Source organism: Quercus robur, chromosome 3, assembly GCF_932294415.1.
Source record: "Quercus robur chromosome 3, dhQueRobu3.1, whole genome shotgun sequence".
In the NCBI taxonomy this organism is placed as follows: domain Eukaryota; kingdom Viridiplantae; phylum Streptophyta; class Magnoliopsida; order Fagales; family Fagaceae; genus Quercus; species Quercus robur.
This window is the reverse complement of record NC_065536.1, coordinates 18,002,751-18,019,429: the sequence shown is the minus strand read 5'-3', so window position 1 is coordinate 18,019,429 and position 16,679 is coordinate 18,002,751. Positions and strand designations below refer to the sequence as shown.

At 35.2% G+C, this 16,679-nt stretch overlaps 1 protein-coding gene and 1 pseudogene across 7 annotated transcripts; one reads left to right on the top strand and one right to left on the bottom strand.

Annotated features, from left to right (window-relative positions):
- Positions 1 to 804: 804 nt before the first annotated feature.
- LOC126717330 (disease resistance protein RML1B-like) lies at positions 805 to 12,764 on the bottom strand. Of its 7 annotated transcripts, XR_007652526.1 has the most exons (8): positions 11,326 to 12,763; positions 9,552 to 10,671; positions 9,097 to 9,357; positions 8,341 to 9,021; positions 6,940 to 8,225; positions 6,390 to 6,723; positions 1,437 to 1,514; positions 805 to 1,239 (listed from the first exon to the last, which is right to left on the bottom strand). XR_007652526.1 is itself a non-coding variant. In XM_050418922.1 (7 exons), the coding sequence occupies exons 2-6, from the start codon at positions 11,661 to 11,663 to the stop codon at positions 6,972 to 6,974; spliced, it is 3,654 nt and encodes a 1,217-aa protein (XP_050274879.1). In that variant the 5' UTR covers positions 11,664 to 11,796; positions 12,209 to 12,763; the 3' UTR covers positions 6,334 to 6,723; positions 6,940 to 6,971. The 7 variants fall into 7 exon arrangements, 5 of the variants coding, with proteins under 5 accessions (XP_050274879.1, XP_050274880.1, XP_050274877.1 ...); XR_007652527.1 differs by lacking the exon at positions 1,437 to 1,514; XM_050418922.1 differs by lacking the exons at positions 805 to 1,239; positions 1,437 to 1,514 and having other exon boundaries at positions 6,334 to 6,723; positions 11,326 to 11,796; positions 12,209 to 12,763.
- Positions 918 to 2,691, top strand: LOC126719347 (probable LRR receptor-like serine/threonine-protein kinase At3g47570; annotated as a pseudogene).
- Positions 12,765 to 16,679: the final 3,915 nt, after the last annotated feature.

Sequence of the window (16,679 nt, the reverse complement as noted above, 5' to 3'; positions counted from 1 at the left end):
TTGATCCTTATGAGCTTTACTCGACGGGGTCGAGTTTCTCCCACCCCAGGGGAGTTGGTGTGGACACCACACGATGACACATCTGTGGAGATTATCTTTATCATTTATGTTATCTTTATTTGGGTTTATCTTTAGTATTGGATCAGTATTTGAGATTGTTAGGATTATCGTACTAGTATTTGAGATTGTTTAGGATTTGTTTAGAAGAGTTTATCTTTATCATTATGATTCCTGGAAGCTGTATATAAAGCTTCAGACGGTTCCTTTTGTATTTTACAGATTATTATTATTATTGAGATTATTTTCATTGAATTGTTTGGTGGTGATTCCAAACACCTTAGGTGGGAAGCCTAAGGTTTTACGGTAGGACTAATCTAGGTGGGAAGCCTAGGTTGTCCTGCATCAAATACCAAACTCCATGTTCTTAGCGGAGAAAAAATGACCACCTTACGTCTTTTGGATCAAATCGAAACATGGGCTAAGTTTTATTTTTAGTAAATAAGAGAAGACCAGATAACTTCTTATTTTTAATAAGGCTTAATTCTTTTAAACTAATGCAATCTTCTGGAAGGACCAATACCAAATTCTTTATCCAATGCTTCAAATATTGAACTCTTCAAATAAATGCACTGGGCATATTCCTTTACTTGGTGACTTGAAACACCTTGTCCAGTTTCTCCTTGGTGGGAACAGTTTATCTTCTACAACAAAGCTCAATTACCAAGTATTTGATTCCCTTACAAACTGTACCCTGCTAAGGGAAATCCATCTGAATTCTAACCAATTAGCTGATGAACTTCTCCCTTCTGTTGCAAATCTCTCTGTCAATCTCCAACATTTATTCAAAGATTGGAAAAGTTTTTTTCAAAGGCAAAATACCAAACTCCATTGGAAAACTTCAGAAACTAGAAAGACTTATGGTTACTGACAACTTGATCTCTGGAGAAATTCAGGATATCTTTAGCAATTTTACACGGCTATATGAGCTCGACATGACAAACAATCGGTTATTTGGTAGAATTCCCATGAGTATAGCAACATGCCAGCAATTAGGGATGCTTGTTCTAGCAAGGACAGCACTCAATGGAAGCATTCCAAAGCAAATTTTTTCAGCTTCCCAGCTAAAATTTTGGCTGTTGGCAAATAACTCTTTAAGCAGTTCTCTGTCCAACGAATTTGGCCATTTGAGACAGTTTGACATCATGGACATTTCTGGAAACCAGCTATCTGGAAATATTCCTGCAATAACCAACATCACAACATTGCAAGAAACAAGATAACTGACTCAATACCAAAGTCACGGGAAAATCTAACAGAACTAGAGAGCTTGGATATTTTTTCCAACAATCTCTCTGGCCTAATCCTTACAAAATTGGAGAACCTTATTGATTTGCAGATGTTAGATTTGTCTTTCAATAGCTTGAAAGGAGAAGTACCGAAAAATGGTGTCTTTGCCAACATCAGTTGGGATTCTCTCCAGGGAAACAATCAGCTCAGCGCATTTGACCATGAGACTGTAGAAAAGCTAAGAGTCACTACTCGTGTCACAAAAACAAAGTTGAATTCAGATTTAGTGCTCAAAGTCATTATTCCAACCTCTTCTTTCATTGTGCTTGTATGTGCATTGTGTTTAGTATGTGCAGTGATCACCAAAAAGAAGAGAGAGACAATAAAAAATTGAAGTTCACCATCTGAACTGAAGGGTTTACCACCAAGGCTTTCTTACTCTGAAACCCAGATTGCAACAAAGTTTGACACAAAAAATTTGATAGGGAAGGGTGCTTTTGGGTCTGCTTATAGAGCTGTTTTTAGTACTAGTGAAAATGGAATCCACACCACAGTTGCAGTGAAGGTTCTTGACTTGACACAAAGCAAAGATTCCAAGAGTTTTGATGCAGAATGTGAAGCTCTAAAAAACATCCGGCATTGGAACCTTGTTAAGGACTTCACTTCTTGCTCCAGCATTGATCACACAAGAGCTGAATTCAAGGCTTTAGCTATGGAATTCATGTCTAATGGTAACTTGGATAAGTGGTTGTACCCAGAGGATGTTGAGTGTGGATCAACTCTGACCTTGACCTAGAGACTGAATATTGCCATTGATGTAGCTTCTGCATTAGATTACCTACATCATGATTGTGACCCACCTGTAGTCCATTGCGACTTGAAACCTGGAAATGTGCTTTTAGATGAAGATATGATTGTTCATGTAGGAGATTTTGGGTTAGCAAGGTTTCTCTCCCATGATTCATCACAGAATGGGAGTAGCACAATTGGACTAAAAGGCTCAATTGGTTATACTGCTCCAAGTATGTTGTGGATCTTACTTTATGAAACTTTAAAGGATTTAGGGCCCGTTTGGATTGAGGGGGGAGGTAACACCCTATCTTTCTACATGCTTTCCTAAAGCTTTTATCATTTCTGGTTGGAAATACTTGATTCTAATATCCTGAAATTCTGTTGTAGAGTATGGCTTGGGTGGAAATGCTTCAACCAATGGGGATGTCTAATAGTTTTGGTATACTGCTGCTTGAGATGATTATTGCCAAGAAGCCCACAGATTGGATTTTCCAGGAAGGTTTAAGCATAAACAAGTTCATCTCTGAAGTGCATGAGAGTAAAATATTGGATATTGCTGATCCAAGGCTTTTCAAGGATAATAAATCTTTTTTCGCAAAGCAGCAGTACTAAGTGAAGATAGCAGCAGCAAGAACAAAAACAACATTGCTTTCAGAGGTGACAAGTGTGTGGCTTCTATGGTGAGAGTTGGACTGTCTCGTGCTGCTGATTCATCGAAAGAACGTTTTCCTATGAGAGAAGCCTTATCGAAGTTGCAAGAGATTAAAAGATGTTCTATTGGATGAAGCATTGCATTAAATCTATTTTGTGTATTTATGTTTGTTTCCCAAGCTGTTTGAAGCTATAAATTCTTATGATTAGAAAATGCAAATTGATATGAGGATCTCTTTAATGGCCAGTTAATTTGATCAAATGTCAAATTTTATCAATTCTATTTTCTTTATCAATCCCCCATATTAAGAAAGTTCGGAAAATATTTATGCGAATATTTGCTAAAACGAATGAATGCAAGAAGATAATTGCTTAGGCCATGTCATAAGGGCATCATATTCTTCATTCGCAGGTGCAAACTAGTGTGGGAATTGGGCTGCAATTTTATATGAGGGAGGTTATGTGGTATAGTAATCAAGTTACCGTAGGATGTGTGTATGTGCCAGATAAGGATGTAGTATGAGAAGGTTCTAGTGGGGAAATATCTGGTGCAGAAGTGGCTGGTTGAGAAGGATAGGCATGCTGGGAACTAGTTTCTGCAGAAACTAGTGGAAATGTAGGTAAAGGTGAAGGTTTCAGTACAGGTAGAGTAGAAGAGGATTGTGCAGTGGAATTAGATTGGGTAGAGGACTGAAGAATTGATTGAGAACAAGAGTGCAATAAAAAAGTAAGCCAAAAAGCAGGTGAGGGAAAATTTGAGGGAGGAGCACTAGATTGTGAGGATGAAACTTGTGTTAATGCAGAAAAATCATGTTGATTAAATAAAACTTGCATGGTAACATAAATTCAGTGAGAGTGAGGTTCAAGACATCTGTAACCTTTTGAGTAGGGAGGGTAACCTAAAAATACACAAGGAGAAGTGTGAGGTTGATATTTGTGGGTATTATAAGGCTTAAGAAGAGGAAAATAAGTACACCCAAAAACTTTCAAGTGTAATAAATCTGGTTTGGCCTTAAAGAGGAGCTCCCAAGGTGAAAGATTATGGAGGAAAGGAGTGGGTAGTCTGTTTATGAGATACACAACAGTAGAAATAGCATATGACCAATAAGTGGTAGGTAATTTTGAGTGAGAAAGCATGGTCAAAGCACACACAACAAGATGCCTATGATTCCTTTCAGCCACTCCATTTTGTTGGGGTGTGTGAGGGCAAGATAATTGGTAAGTAATACAATGATTAGAGAAAAAGTCATTAAAGGCATTAGAAGTGAATTCACCCCCACAATTCAGATCTAAGAATTTTGATTATATGATCAAGAAGATTTTCAATCAACAAGTACAAGATAGTATTTAAAACTATTGATAATTGTATTAGAGCTGGACCACATTCATCAGTGTGGATTAATTCTAAAGGTTAGAAGACTGAAAAATCAGATTTAGCAAAGGCAGTGTCTACAATGCACATCAGAGTTATTTGCAGTACATGATTTTGAAAGAAAAGGAACTGCCGGGGCAAGAACTTTATCACTAGGGTGTTTTAGTCTGTGATGCCATGGCATCCACTTTTTGGAAAGAAACCTATTTACAGAATTTACTCAACGTTGCAGATTTTGATTCTCTGATTGGGTAGATGAACCAGGACATGTATTGAGATGTGAAGGTGATGAAGATGCAGTTGATGCTTAGGGTTTTGAGTAGATTTGATATTCTCCATTTTCATACAAACCCTCGTTGAAAATTTTCCAGTCAGAATATCCTGACATTGGAATTTATAGCATCAAAATGACAAGTCTTACACGAGCATAATTTGTGAACTGAGTAGATTAGAAGCAATACTAGGCACATGTAACACATTTCTAAGTTGGAAATTATGGTATTTAGTGCTAAGAGAGGCATTACCTATATGAACCTTCCTCCTCTACCATGGTTATGTGAATTTCTTGCTCGACCATGAATTCCTCCTGAACTCAAACACATCTATGCCTGTGAATGATTCAAATTTTGCTTCTGGTTTGATGAGGCATACATTGCCATAGAATGCAAATTTCCTTCGGCGTTTCAATTAGAGTTTTTTCTTATGAAATTGATTAACTTCGAGTCCTGATTGCAGAAAAAAAAAATGAGCATACTCCTTAGGCAAGCCTCTAAGGACTATGCAGAGTAACTCTTCATTATCCACTGTAACACCAACTGCTAGTAATCAATCTCTTGCAGCTTTGATTCTCTGTAAGAATCCATTGATAGTGTCAGTGCCTTTCTTTATATTTTGTAGTTCAATCTTCAGATTCAAAATATTAGCCCTCGAAGTTGAAGCAAATCGTTGCTCCAAAGTATTCCAAACATCACTAGCATTGTTGATTCCAACCACCAAAGAGAATTCTGAAGGCTCTACTACCATGTGAGATTCAACGAAGGAATAAGGAAATATAAAAGAAAATATCTAAATGATTATATTAGCTCAGAAACTATGTTAGATTCATTTTTATATAGTCATCTACAGGATTAGAGTCACTTACAGATCTAACAAACTATTAGAGACTGAAACAGTAATCTTAGAGTTAGTATGCGTGGATCTCACGTGTTGTAAGTTAATTAATATCCAAGACTGAAATGGCATTGTTCTCTTAAATCATTCTTTCATTAAATGAAACGGTGTCGCATGGCTCTCAGCTTTAGTAGGAATGCAGTGTTGTTGAAGATTCATGCTTCCCTAAATGCTAATTTGGTTCTTACTGCTAAACAGCCTTGAAACTCAAAGCATAAAGCATAGATCCAAGCAAAATGCCAGAGCTTCCTTTGTCCGAACCATTCCTCCATGACCACCTGATCAACCCAGCCAGACTCCACCTCATCTTATCTGGAAACCCCCACCTTGGCCGAAACTCAAGGTAAATTTTGTTGGTTCAGTGTTTAGAGATGATAATCTTGCTGGTGCTGGAGTTATTGTCCGAAATGAGAATGGTAGAGTCGTAGCATCCATGGCAGAGAGTTTTCAGCTTCCCTTTTCGGTCACTGCAGTAGAAGTAATTGCAGCAAAGAAAGCCCTTCAGTTTGCTAAAGATCTTGGGTTATCATCCATTGTTCTTGAGGGCGACTCAAAGATCACCATTGATGGATTAATGGGTGAAGACTCATCATTGGCAGAGTATGGACACCTAATAGATGAAGCAAAGGAGATAGCAAAGAAGCTGGTTGAAGTTGAGTTTAATCATGTGCAAAGACAGGCTAATAATGCAGCCCACAACATTGCTAGACATGTTAGCAAGTTTTCGGTGTGGATGGAGGATGTTCATCCACACCTTTTTTCTGTAATTCAAGTCGATTCGGCTTCTAGTTAATAAAATTAGTGTTTCCTCTCAAAAAAAAAAAAAAAAAAAAAGACTCCAAGGTAGTGTCAAATCCCTAAGGCAGTCATAAAATTTTATTAAATTTAAGTTGATATTCAAGTTCTCTTTTTTTTATTAAATTTTATTTAATTTAAGTTTCTTAATGACCCCTCTGAAATAAAATCTTGGAGCTGCCACTACCATCATGTGTGATGAGACAGTTGATTTGAGAGAGGAGTGATAAAAGAACTAAAAGATGCTGCAAATGAAACAACAAAACTAAAGGGGAGACATACCTTGACATTTAAAAACATAATAGAAAATGTTTCAATGTACCTTGGCATATTCTTAGAAGTTCAATAAAGAGGTTCTCATTTCTTCGAAAATGGATATGGATTGAAGTCAACATCCTACATGCAGCATAGAAGGTCAAGGCCATCTTTGCTGTTGTCGGAAAGTTTACAGGAAAAAGAAGACTAGAGTCATTATCAAACCCCATCCATATACAGGGAAGAAGCCAAGCCGAAATATCCTTCATTATGTTCTTCCATTCCCAGCCGGTAGGGATTGCAATGAAGTTGATGATGCTTGCTGTGTCACCTTCTACTGGTGCGGAAAATGATGACAAAATTCAAACAGATCAACCCAAAGAGAAATCCTCGACAACAAGCTAACAAGATAAAAATTATCACCAGATTAGATTCTTCCAACTACACTAAGGAAGAGAGAGAGCAATCCAATTGTGTGATGTTTACTGAATTTTACCATTATATATATATATATATATATACAAGGAAATACTGAAACTCATCTCTTGAAAAGCAAGAGTGTGAGGTCATTCATTCAGAACATAGTAACATTTTGTCAAATACTTAAGAGTGTATACCTTTATAAATTATACTCTCTATCACAACTTGCTCAAGTCTGTCCTGTTTGTCCAATGGCATTGCCCATCTTGTCGTTGATGTTTATGCCACGTCTGATTACTTTGCCATTTCCCTCTTGATCTTTGAGAACCAAAGCCAAGCCTAAATTCTTTTGATCACATGACACATCAAAATTAAGCTTTACCCATTGGTCAGTTGGCTTGATCCAAGCACTTCCCTTGTTTTGCTCTTCAGTTCCCCGTGTAATTTCAAGTGATCTCATGTAAGAGTCATATTGTTTGTTAAGACGATTGACTAGTTGAGTTATGCTAGCTTTAGTGTTTGAAAACAAAGCATCCTCCCTTGCACACCAAAGGATTTTCATTGCCACTACTGCATAAAGTGTGAATTCCTCTTTTTTCAATCTCTCTGCCAGTAATTCCTTTGGGGGGTCAATTATATGTTCAATGAATTCCATAACAGATTGAGCTTGTATCATTTCGACTTGAAAGCTCCATCTACCACCATACCACAATTCTTTGGCATAGGGACAGCATTGAAATAGATGTAAAACTGAATCTTCAGCTATTTCACAAAGAGGACAATAATAGGCATCTTGGGTTTCAGAGCATTTGACCAGCTTCTGCTTAAAGGGGAGGATTTCCGCAGCCACTCTGGATAAAAAAAATTTTAATCCTTCATCAAAAGACACATTTAATCTTTCATGAATTCTTATGCAAGTCACATTATCTACAGCGGAGTTCTGAGGAGAACATATGCATGCTACATGGACCCCGCACCTTTCTATTGTAACTTCAGCAATTTTTGGATCATAATTTGAAATTTCAAATTGAAGCTTAACTTCAGTCCACCCATTTAGAATTATGCCTTCCAAAGAAATATCCCTTTTATAGTGTACCCACATAAAAGATGAAAATGATATATTCATAAAAGCTACAGGATTTGTGAGCAATCCTTTATAACCATTAATCAAAATGTAGATAGCACCTTCTCCCAGGACAGATAGATTTCTTAGCTTAGTATCCTTTAGTTCCACTTTTATAGCAGCACAGCAAGCAAATGTTAGAGATTTCTGACCGACCAAGAATGATATGGAACTTCCAACACTTTGATGGTTGAACCACTTTGGAATCTCAGTTCCTGAAAGTACAAGGTTGTGTCCACCACCATTAAGTTTAAATGAAAACCCTTTTTTGTGAGCAAAGTCCGTTTCAGATGCATAATCCTGGTGCAATGATCGGCTTGGACATACAATATTCTGTGGAAGCCCTACCATTTCTTCAAACTGCTTGCAATTAGCAAATTAAAAAAACTACAGTTTAGCAAATCTAGTTACGTATTTGGGAAAGTTAACCAAAATTGTATCTCTTAAAACTTTAAATTGAGAGAGAGATATGAACCTGACTCAATAATCTTCTTCTTGATTGTGAATCCAACGAATTGCATCCTGTTGCAACTACAGAACGTATACATGATGGAAGTCTTGGAATTTCCCGAAGATTCCAGCACCCTTGAATATGAAGGACCATTAATTGAGGAAATCTGCTAGCGATGTCGGGGAGAGTAGCAGTGTTGCTGTCCCAAAAAAACAAAACTTCTAATTTGGGGAAGCAATCAGGAGTATCCAAGATCTTTGGAAAATTTTCAAAATCAAACAAATAGAGCTTCCTAAGATTTTGTAATTTAGAGAGGCTACTTGGAAGTTCTTTAATGTTTTTAAAACCGATGGCTAATGTATGAAGGCTAGTGAGATTTCCAACTGATGAAGGCAGAGCTAATCTTTTCGTTCTTTGCCCAATATCGGGAAACTTCTCAAGACTTTCATAGTCATAGAAATAAAACCATTTTAGAGATTTCAACTTGAGGTTTCTTGGAATAATTTCAAGATTTTTACATGCTTGGAGACTCCAAAATTCAAGCTCTTCAAGAAGTCCAACTGCTTGATGAATCTCAACTAAATTTTCACATCTATTAAGTTCCAACTTCTTTATGTTTGGGGCAATCACCGATAAGTTAGGTAATTTGGTAATGTTTTTACAGTCACTGAAGTCAATATATTTCAAAGTTGTGAACCGACATCTCTGTAGAGGATGGGAAAAAAAAATCAATAAATATAGCCTAAAGATATAATAATTAATAAATGGTAATCGTCATACCTCGAAATGCTCATCCAATTTAATGTGGCTTCTTGGCATATTAAGTGCAACAAGTTTTTGAAGATTAACAATGGCCAGCAAGGAAGATAAAGGAAATTCATTCCAATCAATTAATCTTAACTCATTTGGAAGATAGTTAAGATTTTCACAAATTACGTTATGAACTATCAAATATTTGAGATTTTTCATCTTTCTGAAATCCAATTGCATGCTTCTTGGCTGTGGTAAGCACAATGATATGCCACGAACTTCTTCTGATCCCTAAATGGACAAAGAATTACGTTAATTACATTACACAATAGAATTTACAATTACTAAATTGTAAAAAAATAATAATAATAATGTTGATTAACTTATTTTTTTCTTCAACATTAAAAAGAAAAAATCAAAGAAAGCAGAAAAATTCACTAAATATGCCTTGTGAGAAATGGAAAAGATAAATCAATAACTTATACCGTATCTGGAATTAATACTTCAGGAGCATCATCATAACATATTAACCTTTCATGTTTCTTTGACAATTCTAATTCTTGTCTGACAATTTCTAAACCCATTTGTTGTATCAAGTCATGCATCAATAACTTGCCATCTTTAGCAAAAACTATGAGAGACTTATCATTAAGTATTTCAATATCGTAATATGGGTCGTAAGAATTGCAACTTTGTAGTATATGTTCAACAACATCCTTGTTTGATCCCTTCAGAAAACATGCAATATCAAGGAAAATATCCCGTTGAGTTTGATCCAATCCTTCATAGCTTATTTTGAGTACTTTTTGAATATCCGGATTAAGAATTCTTTTGTACTTATCTAATGCACTTTTCCAAGAACGTGTATTTCTCTTATGCAAATCAGCACCTATTATTTCTAAAGCTAATGGAAGGCCTTTGGCATAATGTATAAATGAGTCTACGAGTTCCAAATAATCCTCCTTAGGCTTGCTTCTTTTGAATGCATGTTGACAAAAAAGTGTACGAGATTCATGTTCATCTAATTCCTTAACCTTGTAGTCATAGTAGGTAAAACGAAAATCCTCTTGAAAAGTAGATAGAAACTTTTCCTCTCTTGCAGTGATAATGATTCTACTTCCAAGAGCAAACCGATTGCATTCTCCAAGCAAATTTTTAATTTGGATTAATTTGTCAACATCATCAAGAATTAAAAGAATTCTTTTGTGTTGAAGCATTTCCATTCTCACATTGATTCTTCTAAATACACCAGGCACCTTCAAAGTTCTACCTCCTAAGATCTCAGAATAAAATGTCTCTTTTAATTGGAGTATGCCATCTTTTGTTCTTGAGTTTTCTTTAACATCCTCTAGAAAGCTGCTTCCTTCAAAACGATATGCAATTAAGTCAAAAATAGCTTTTGCAATTGTTGTCTTACCTATTCCAGGAAGGCCATGGATCACTACCATACGAACATCATTTGAATCAATATCTAAACACCAATTTATGTCATCTACACGAGAATCTATTCCAACGGGGTATTTAACATCAAATATTTGTGGATAATTTAATTTAGCACCTGAGATATCTTCAAAAATTTCTTTGATAAATGTAAATTGAGGGTGGCTGCAATTTGAAAAGCATTAAAAACTTGTTAGAAAGTAGAATATGAAGATGAACTGAATTCAAAATTTTTAGCTTGTGTACCATGACTTAAATATTGCTAATACAAGTTAATGGCAAGTAATTTATAAATCTAATTAAGAACTATCAGTATGAACCACTGAAATCCAACCCAATTGAAACCGTAAATTGTTTGACAAAAAAATGTATTAGTATGCCAAATAATTATTGACAATCAATTTTCCTAATAACTTGTAAAAGAGATGCTAATAAAACCTAAATACAAAAACTTAATTAGCAATTTATCTCAAAAACAAAAAGAACCATTTTTTAAACAAAAACATATAATATAGAATTAATAAATAATATTTAATTGATATTGAAATATAAAAAAGAAAATTCTAAAATCCTCAAACTATATAGTATAGTGCTGCCCCAAGTGGGAAAATCTTCTATTTAATTGATAATATTATCAATTATATATGCTTCCCTCTCTATCTAGCCGAACTAGCTCACTATTAAAAGATATAATCAAAATATAATACTTTCAAATTTTCAACAAAAAAAAAAAAAAAGCAAAAAATAAGGCTTCGCCTGGGTGTTGTGTTTAACGTTAAAATTTATTGGTGATAACAAAAATAATGATAGAATACATACTCATTTTTGTAGTGCCATCCAGATATACTGGCGGCTTCATGTAAAGCTATCCTCCATTTCTGCACCTTCATGTTATCCTTGAACCCTTCTTCATGTTTTCTCAAAGCTTCTTCAAATTTTCCCTCTTGGTTACGCACTTCTGATGGATCCACTTTGTAAAAAACTGGTAGCACAATTTGGCCTTTCTTCTTACATTCAAGAATTTTGACAAGTTCATCCAAACACCAGGTGGAAAATGCATAATTTTTAGAGAATATAATTATCGAAATTCTTGAACTTTCAATGGCATCGAAAAGTTCTGCAGAAATTTCTTCACCCCTCGGGAGCTCATCATCCATGAAGGTGTTAATACCATGATGACGCAAAATGCCATTCAAATTACCCGTAAAACTATTGCGGGTATCTTCCCCTCTAAAACTCAAGAACACATCATATTTGCATTGGTGGGTGAAAGAGGAAGGGGACTTTCCTCTGTTGGTCAAAAAATCCATAGTGATTTGGATATACAGTTGAAAATATTCAAAAGGAAGAGGAGAAAGAAGGAGATGTGATAAATAGACTTTTGAGAGAGAGAGAGAGAATGCCAATAAGACCACACTGACTTTGGTCACAAATGGAGGTTGAGAAAACTGGATGTTATCTACTAGTGAAAATACTATTTAGACAGTCATATACCAAGAGGAAAGTGGATAGAAATTTCTTGGGTCTTTGAGCTTATAAAGATGACAAGTGTCTGAGTCACGCGCATGGTACATGACCCATCAAACTCAACTAACCAAAACGAACACACCCCCAAGCAAAATTAAAAACGATTGTTTCTGTTTGCTTCGCATTTTCTGTTATCTCGCAAAACAAACGAAGAGTTAAAAAAAGAGGGGCTAACCTTTCGCTTTTAGATCATCTGAGTCGCCATTATCGAAGGTAAAGGTGGAGGATTCTGAGCTCTGAGCGCGAGGTGGCTGATGCTCTGCGATTCGAAAACCCCTTGGGTTTTTTTGGAGGCAGTAAGCGGCGTCACATAAGAAACACCTGCGTTTGACTGCTTTTGGGGGGACCGGTGTCAGTGTTGTGAACTGGTGCAGTAAGAGAGAGAGTGAGAGAGGGGACCGGCGGCATTTGATGTGGAGGTGGAGGTGGTGGTGGAGCTAAGGTGGGGGAACTGGTGGACTGAGAGAGAAAGAGGGTATTGGGGTTTTGTTTTATTTGGGTTAGGTGAGTTTCATGACACTGGTGATTTTCATAGACTGGCACTTAACCCAGCTCCAATTTTTACCCTAAACTATATTTCTATATTTTAGGCATTGTCAATTGAACTATGAAAATGCACAATCGACCTTATACAAGAGAAAGGAATTGCAAATCACTGATTACGAAATTTTTTCAACCTAAACCTCCTCGTTGCTGCCTCCATTAAGTTTCGTATAAACAAATATCTGATCTAGTGTGTGGGTGTGTTCGAGGCGGTGGTATTAGCAAATATACAAAAGGACAAAAAATGGGTAAAAAAGAAAAAAATTAAATTAAATAAGAAAAATGAAAATTTGTATTTTTGTTAAGGGTTTGTTGTTTGAAAGTGCATTTTTACTAAAAATTTTGGGGGGTTGTTTCAAATTTTATTTTCGGTAATAATTGCTGAGAATTTTGGGATACTCTTTCTCTTCATAAATTTTTCTTGGGAAAAAAAAAAAAAAAGAAATAGAGAGGAGAATATAATGAGAGACATTTCGATCATGAATTTTTTTGCAAAATAACCTCCATTTTCAAATAATTTTGTTAGTTAATGACCTCAAAACTATTTAGCAAACTAACATCTTGAGTTTGAAAAGACTATAGTTTAGTAGCAAATTGAGAAAAATGGAGTTGAGTTTTACAAGGAACTCGAGCTTATGAGACTTAAGTTCCTTACAACCCAGTTCCTTTTAAAACCTTCCTCACAGTAACTCCATCAAAACCTTCCTCACAGCAGGTTCGATCTTCCTCATAGATCTTATCCAAGCAAAATCTCCATCCAAGCAAAACCTTCCGATCAGGTCTTCACAAATATCTCACCAACAAAACCAAACCCAATAAAATACACAAAGCCAATTGTGCCACCACCTCATCCCAATCGGAACTTATAAACCCAAACCCAACAATCATACCACCACCTCATCCTAATCGGAACTTGAAAATCCAAAACCAACAATCGTGCCACCACCTCATCCCAATCGGAACCTACAAACCTAAACCCAACAAATGCTATTCATCCCGATTGGAGGTGAGCTCCAGTGGGGAACAAGAGATATGAACAAGACAGAAACCTTGATGATGAGCTTCAGCCTTGGAGGCCCGATTTGGGCTTTGATGTAGAGAAAAACTAGAGAGAAGAAGAAATCGGAAAGAAGAAAGAAATAGGTTAGAGATTTTTTTTTTTTTTTTTTTTTGGGTTTCTTATAAGAAACTAGAGTCTATGAGACTCGAGATGTTAGTTTGCTAAATATTTTGGAAACGTTGCTAACTAACGAAATTTTTTGAAAAATGGTGTTATTTTGCAAAAAAAAAAAAAAAAAAAAAAATCCTTTCAATCATCTATATATATATATATATATATATATATAAAACCGAAACTTTTGAAGTTTCCACAATTTTCCACGTCAACACAATATTAAAAAAAAAAAAAACTTTTTAAGACTAAAAAAAAAACCAGCATTATCAAAAAGGGAAAAAAAAAAAAAAAAACACCCAAAAATTTCAAACCGGCAGTATCAAAAAGGAAAAAAAAAAAAAACACCCAAAAATTTCAAACCGGCATTATCAAAAAGGAAAAAAAAAAAAACACCCCAAAATTTCAGCCCTTAAAAAACAAAGCTCAAAGCGTAAAAAGAGGCTAAAACCAAAAAGTTCGTTCTCCCCAAAACCAAAACCCGATGAAAAAAAAAAACTCTCTCCCCGTTAAACGCAAACACAGTAACGCAAACTCATCAAACTCCCTCTCTTCTTCTTCACACAGTCCCATCTCCATCTTCAAACGCACAATTTCCTCCATGCCTCTCTCTACATACACGTTCTCCTGCCTCCAATCTTTGTCCCTTCTCTACCTTCAAACCCCTAAACTATAGTCCGCAAGCGCCAGCCACCCACTCCTTTAGTGGCAGAAAGTTTTTGATTTTGAGACTTTACCATCTGACCAGATTCTCTCCGCAAACATAACCGGTAAGTTTTTATTTTGTTCTATAATTTGGGATGTTAAATATGATTTAGGGTTTAGTTTTTGGTTGTTAAATATGATTTAGGGTTTCGTTTGGGAGTGTTTGTTTTGAATGATTAGCTTAGATTGATGGGTTTGGAGCCCGTAGTGGGTTTTATTAATTTCTATTATTGGCCGCCAGGGAGACCTATTGGGAGTGTTTGTGTTAAATGTTATTTAGGTTTTGTTATTTTGGGTTAATTTTTTTAATTTAGTTATTTTGGTTATTGGTTTTAATTAAGGTTGAATGATGAGAAAAGCAGAGCATGATAGAAGACATCTACAACACCAAGAAGCAAAAAAGGTGGAAATATAATTGAAAGGGTTTCTGGGTGTTGGTTTGATAGTCTCCCTCAAATGTGTGGGACTCTTTGATGGTGAGCATGCTTAGATGGGAGGATTTTGTGTTGATAAAGGAATTTGGGTTAGGGTATGGTGGCAGACCTATGTGTTTTAGTGTTTTTTTTTTTTTAATGGTTTTTGCTTTGTTACAGACACATCTAAGAATTTGGAAGACCATTTTGAAGAATGCTAGCACTCTAGCAGAGAAGTTCTCCATGGAAGTCACACAAGATCTATGTTTATTTGTACTCCCTCAAATAGCAGCATAATTAGGTAGGATTTCTTACGATTTGTGTTATCATTGTTGCTAGGTTGAAAGTATTCTATGATATATGTAGATAGCTAATTACTGATTAATAAGCCTACAAGTTGCGTGAGAACTTATTTGGAAATACATGGTAATGGTGGAAGCATTTTTTAGATAGAAATTATGGGAAAATTTTGCTGATAATAATAGATAATTTTTCTGGGCGGTGATTGTTTAATGCAAATTGTTGGGATGGGTTTTAGGGCCAAGAAAGTTGAGAGTTATGGACACAAACTTGAGTTATGCAAGGTTACATGTATTGGTAGAATTGGTTGCGTGTTTAAGTTTGGAATAGGTGTGTATCATAGTGTTTACTAATTGAATTTGAGACATTAACATTAACTTGGCATTTGTTTAGAGAAATTAAACAACTACATGAAAGATTATGTGTTTTGTATGTTTGCTTTTGTTTACTGTGTGTCTTAATATGGATGCAGGTGGGATAATAAATTTGTGTTGTCCTACTAGGCAAGAAGCAAAGGCAACCATGAGATTTCAAAGGGTGATTGGAGATGATAATTTAAATGGAAGTTTTAGCTAGATGACATGACTAACAATTCCTATTAAGAAGAGTATTTAGTAAACCGTATATCAATGATATGTTATCAATGACTAAGTTTGGTTATATATATAGCAAAAAATTGTAAAAGAGTCATGAAGGTAAAATTGAAAAGCTACATACTGATGCTTTTGTAATTACTTATTTGAAATTCAAATCGGTTTCAAAAATGTAGTTTGTGGTTTAGAGCATTTTCTGTTTTCACTAATTGTGTTTTGTTTCCATGTACCTGTTTTTAAAATACATGTAAATTTGGTCAAATATTAATTTTTATGCCTTATAGGGAGGAGTACATAAATTTGATTTTGGAAGATGTTGGAAAAGTCAATATCGAGAGGGAGAGCAAAAAACTTTAGGTGGGTTCATTTTCTTATTTTCCTTTACTTTTAATCTCAGAAATGTGGTACATCTATTTTGTTATTTGTCAATTACATATAAAAAAAATGTACAGGGTAGATTCTTCTTAAGAGATGCAACACAACAGTCACCTCTCTCCCTCTCTCTCTCAACAGTGGAAATAATGATTTCAGAAATTGTGTAAATTGGCATTATGTTGCCTTTTTAATCCCATTGAGGTCTAGCATCTTTGTTTACTGGCAATGTTAGAATTTAGATACATCTTGGACATCAAGAACGATTAATGTAATTTATGAAAGATATTTGATTGAATGAGTATGGAATTAACTATATTCGTGTAATTAATTGTATTGGAGTGTACTTATATCAGTTATATATTTTCTAAATATGATCTCATGATATCTCATTGTATGTGATAGATTTTATTACTTTGTAAGTGATAGATTTTATTGGTTTGGTATATAATTTATACCATGATATATATATATATATATATATATATATTTTTTTTTTTTTTCATATGAAGTTATTAATAGCTTTCCCGTGCATCGCATGGGTTAGCG